Genomic DNA, 5,351 nt, shown 5'->3' on the forward strand with positions numbered 1-5,351 from the left:
CCGCTTTCTTTTGGCAATCTTTCTCGTTGTCGTGCCCGCGCCCGCGCACCAGCGCATGCACGCTCCGCATTGCGCGAAAAAATTAGCCAAGGGGGTCGGGCGGTCGCCGCCACTAGAAAAACCGGCCCGCCTTCGGCGCAGATGGCCAAGAGCAGCCACATAACAAGTCTCTGATGAGGCCTCCACTACCACTCCCACCACCACCACCGCCCTCAGCCTCCTACTTCGCACGGCTCCCGCCCATAGGCGCGCCTCTCGCGACCTATAGATCCCCCGACAGCGACCGCGCACGCCGTAGCACTCGCTTCTCCACCTGCGCGCGTGTATATAAACACGCCTAGTGATCCGAGATTCACCATTCCGCTCCGTGTGCAATCTTGTTTCTAGTTGCGCAAAGCTCAGTTTGATTGGTCGAAGTGATGGAGTTCACTACTAGGACCGCCATTTGTCTCCTTCTCGCGCTCGCCGTCGCCTCGAGCTTCCTCTGCGACGGTGTCCACTGTCGCCACCACCACACCAAGCACACAAGTCACAACTCCTCGCAACCGCCGTCCCACGCTCCGGGCCCGGCGAGCCCGAGTCGGGCGCCTCCGCGCGCGCGGCCCTCTCCCCCGGCCCCGCCGCCGTCGACCGACCCAACGCCTGGCGCGCCGGCTCCCGCGTCATCTGGCGGCGTCGCCGTGTACGACGTGGTCAAGGACTTCGGCGCCGCCGGAGACGGCGTCACGGACGACACCGACGCGATCAAGACCGCGTGGGACACCGCGTGCCAGGACGACGGGCCGGGCGTCGTGCTCGCCGCCGCCGGGTACTCGTTCCTGGTGCACACCACCGTCTTCACCGGCCCGTGCCAGGGCAGCGTCACGATCCAGGTAGCCGCCATAGAAAAACGCAAGCTTCTGACGTTGTTGATTCCGACGCTCATCAGCGTGTCGACTTTGAGATTCCAATGACATACGTGTGTTTTCAGCTGGACGGGACGATCGTCGCGCCGAGCGATCCCAATACGTGGCCGGCGAACAGCAAGCGCAACTGGCTCGTGTTCTACCAGGCCCACGGCGTGTCGCTGCGTGGCGCCGGGCTCATCGACGGCAAGGGCCAGAAGTGGTGGGATCTTCCCTGCAAGCCTCACAGGGTAATTTGTTGTTTACTGGCATATATAGTAACAGAGCTACGAGATTTACTGGAGTGCTAGTTCATACTATATTATTACATAGTTACAGTGTCTGAAAGTCTCGGTCGCTTTTTCAATTTTTCCTCAGGGCGGAGCAAGCACCCACGGATCTTGTGACAGCCCAGTGGTAAGTAGCCTAGCTGCTAGAGCAACGACTTTAACCGTATTAACCGCCACACTACCTGTCTTGTAGAACTACCTAGTCTGACTGACGTTGATCTGTTTCTTTGTGTGCTCTCATCAGGCGCTGAGGTTTTTCATGAGCAACAACGTGACGGTGCAAGATCTGAAGGTGCAGAACAGCCCCGAGTTCCACTTCCGGTTCGACAGCTGCCGCGGCGTGCTCGTGAGCGGCCTGTCCATCAGCTCCCCGGCGCTGAGCCCCAACACCGACGGCATCCACGTCGAGAACACCCAGGACGTCCTCATCACCAACTCCGTCGTCTCCAACGGCGACGACTGCGTCTCCATTGGCGCCGGCACCCTCAACGTCCACATCGAGAACGTCACCTGCGGGCCCGGCCACGGCATCAGCATCGGGAGCCTGGGGAAGCCGGGGTCGTCGCCGGCGTGCGTGGCCAACGTGACGGTGCGGAACGCGGTGATCCGGCACTCGGACAACGGCGTGCGGATCAAGACGTGGCAGGGCGGGTCCGGGTCCGTGTCATCCGTGTCGTTCGAGAACGTGCGCATGGACGCCGTGCGCAACCCCATCATGATCGACCAGTACTACTGCCTCTCCCACAGCTGCGAGAACGCCACCACGGCCGTATTCGTCTCCGGCGTGACGTACGCGGGCATCCGGGGCACCTACGACGTGCGCAGCCCGCCCATCCACTTCGGGTGCAGCGACGCCGTGCCGTGCACCAACATCACGCTCTCCGACGTCGAGCTGCTGCCGGCCTCCGGCGACACGGTCGACGACCCCTTCTGCTGGAACGTCTACGGCAACGCCTCCACGCCCACCGTGCCGCCCGTGGCGTGCCTGATCGACGGTGTGCCCAGGAACGTCGAGGGTGACAGCAGCTTGAAATGCTACTCATGATTGACATCGTGCGGATGAAAGTTAGACTTTGATCATTAGTTATAGTTACAAAATCAATGTAGTGTGAAAGTGTTTTGACTAAATATACTGATAATTTTTAAATACTAAATATACATATAATTTAACTAATTGTTGATAAAAATATATAACATTTAATTTTATCAAAACAAAATACGTCTTTTAGTCTTGAATGGAGGGAGTACTTGTTTGGAGGAAGGAACATAATTAAAAAAGACACAAGAGTAAGTTAGTGCTGATAAAAGGAGCTTAAAAGCATGATTACTTATGTATATAGAAAGATGGAAATGTAATAGTAAAGAATTAATTTGTGTGTGAATTACTAGAATAGGAGAGTGACAAAAATTCTGTGTCGGATTCTTGCGGTGCACGCATCTTACTACACATCTAACGTTGTAATGTATAGGAGCACATATCCTTCAGGTAGAATTTACGAAGGGATTGTGAGAGTACAATTGGAAATAATGGAAGTAGAGTACGCGAGCTTAACGTTGAATAATGAAAAGGTGCGTACGATAAAGCTACCACTGATCGTGGGGAAGAAAAAGAAAAACACAAAGTTGAAGACCACAAACTCATGATCTCAGGGCCCTGCCAATGCATGCCCAATAACTTTCTGTCCTGATAATGCCGTAAGTCCCCAACGCACGAAGAATAATGTCGCGACTCGATCTAGACGGCTTGAAACGGTGAAATATTGACACAGTGGATCGACTGTTGTTGAAGCACAGGCTTGTTTTTACTGGTAGGATAGGAAGGAGCAAAAGGTGTATATATATGGAGACAACTGGCTGTTCGACCTCTCCATCGTGGAGATGGGCCAAGAACATTAAGCACCTAACCAACCAACAAATACCATGCATGTCTCTCGATCGGCAGCTAGCAAAAGGTACACACAAAGCGAATGTTTTAGTGTTTTTGTGGGCGCGTGGCAGAGAGATAGATAGATTGAATGATATACTACAATAGAAATAGTTATTTGCGCTAGATCATCCGTGCTAGCTAAGTTAGAATCGGTACTGATAAAGTATCAGTACCAGTTCATAACTTTCTGCGTTCTATTAATGATTATGTCGGGTTGAACAGGCACTGATACTCAATATCAGTGCCGGCTCTTGGCACAAACCAGCACTAATACGGTTCGTGTTAGCCGGTATCAATGCCGATATGTATTACGAGCTGACACTAATAAATGTATAATATATAAAAGGCGCATTCTTCTCCCTCTAGCTCAAACATAACATAGAGGAGCTCTGTTTTGCTCGGCTCCCGTCATTTGTGTCCAACCTTGTGCTCGGAGACTTCAAAATTTGGAGGAATCTACGTACCTAAGGTTTTCTAAGGTTAGTAACATGATCTACATTTCATTTTGACTTAGATTTACTTTCTAGATTGCTCTAGGTTTGAATGTATGTGATTGCTCCATGGTGATGAATTTTGGAAGGAGCTAGAGCTCCAATTGAGTAAAAATTATAATTTTCTCATTGCAAGGCACATAGAGATGATCTATATTTCATTTGTGGTTAGATTTATTTGCTCGATTGCTCTAGATTTGAAAGTATATGATTATGCTATGGTGACCTAGATCTTCAATTTTCTAGAAGTGATTTAAGGAAAAAGATTAAAATCACATCTAAATAGATTAAAACCTAGCTCCAATTTTCTAGTAGTGAATTAGGAAAAAAGATTAAAATTGCCTCTAATAGATTAACATATTGAATATGAATATTGTGCTGTAGGGATGGCACATCCACACGTTAGTCGCAAGCGAACGTGGCAGTATTTAGAAGGTCGGTCTTCGGCTCGGGCCAAGTGCAGGAAGGTGATGAGCCATCTAACATGAAGCAGTCAAGATTCGAGGTAATTAAATAAATTAGATGTGTTTTTTGAAATATTGCATAGTTATCAGTTTGATGGTTTTTTAATAATTGCTAAAATGTAATGATAATCATAAATTTGCAGATGGTCCGAACATGGATGTACAAGGCTGACCATCGTAGCTCAAAGTTCTTTCATGACGTGGAGGCTTTTTTGAGGGCTACCACGGTGTACAACAAGCCAAAAAATAAGCGCGATGATTACTATATATGTTATCCATGCATTGTTTACAAGAATGAGAAGCAGTTCTCAGGTATAGAGCAAATCCGTACACACTTGTTTCGCAGGTGTTTCAAGCCTAGCTATATCTACTAGACTGAGCATGATGAACATGAGGAGGTTATGCATGAAGAGCATGACACAATCAAAGAAGGCGGAGGCAACAATATGATGGCTGATGAAGACATTGATATGTTGGCGTTTGAAGATACTTTTCGCGGCAATGATGATGACAACCTAGACGAAATATTGCACAATGCGGAGGGAGACTTCACCAGTCATAGGCAACATGGAAAGTTACAGCGCATGATAAAGGACTATAAAACACCGGTGTTCCTAGGTTGTAAGGAAGAGCAACAAGCTGCATGTCGTTCTGATATTGTTGCAAATAAGTCTAGAAATGGTTTGTCTGATAAGCGCTTTAACGAGTTGTTACGATTCTTGGGGGACTTGCTTCCGGGGGGAAATGAGTTGCCTAAAAACATGTACCACGCCAAGCAGATTATCTGCCCGTTAGGGTTGAAAGTAGAGAAAATACATGCATGTGGAAACAGCTACATGCTATATCACAACGGGGATGCAGACTTGGAAGCATGTCGCGTTTGTGGTGCATCACGGTGCAAGCGCAACGTTGATGATATCGATAGCAATGATGTAGGAGAGAAGAGTAAGGATAAAAGACTCCCCATTAAGATGGTTTGGTATTTCCATATAATCTCCTGTTTGAAATGATTGTTTGCCAACAAAGCGAATGCTGAGTTGATGCGATGGCACGCCGAAGGATGCAAGAAAGACAGAATGTTTAGACACTCTACTGATGAAATGCAATGGAGGAACTTCGGTACAAAATACAAGGAATTCAAAGCTAAAGTGAGGAATATAAGGTTTGAGTTGAGTACGGATGTGATGAATCATTTCGGCAACATGAGCAATATTCATAGCACTTGGCCTGTGACTCTCAATATCTACAACCTTCCATCTTGGTTGTGTATGGAGCAGAAGTTCCTTATGATGTCT

The 5,351-nt window shown here is 48.5% G+C and overlaps 1 protein-coding gene across 1 annotated transcript; it reads left to right on the top strand.

The window, feature by feature from the left end:
- The first annotated feature begins 273 nt into the window (after window positions 1–273).
- LOC133910751 (polygalacturonase At1g48100-like) lies at window positions 274–2,302 on the top strand. The gene is made up of 4 exons (XM_062353039.1): window positions 274–872; window positions 971–1,135; window positions 1,263–1,301; window positions 1,419–2,302. The coding sequence occupies exons 1-4, from the start codon at window positions 420–422 to the stop codon at window positions 2,217–2,219; spliced, it is 1,458 nt and encodes a 485-aa protein (XP_062209023.1). The 5' UTR covers window positions 274–419; the 3' UTR covers window positions 2,220–2,302.
- Window positions 2,303–5,351: the final 3,049 nt, after the last annotated feature.

Source organism: Phragmites australis, chromosome 1, assembly GCF_958298935.1.
Source record: "Phragmites australis chromosome 1, lpPhrAust1.1, whole genome shotgun sequence".
Classification (NCBI taxonomy): domain Eukaryota; kingdom Viridiplantae; phylum Streptophyta; class Magnoliopsida; order Poales; family Poaceae; genus Phragmites; species Phragmites australis.

Coding starts and splice junctions, on each gene's coding strand:
- LOC133910751 (XM_062353039.1), top strand. CDS start 420: ATGGAGTTCACTACTAGGACCGCCATTTGTCTCCTTCTCGCGCTCGCC. Junction 873..970: donor AGGGCAGCGTCACGATCCAG/GTAGCCGCCATA, acceptor GTGTGTTTTCAG/CTGGACGGGACGATCGTCGC. Junction 1,136..1,262: donor TTCCCTGCAAGCCTCACAGG/GTAATTTGTTGT, acceptor ATTTTTCCTCAG/GGCGGAGCAAGCACCCACGG.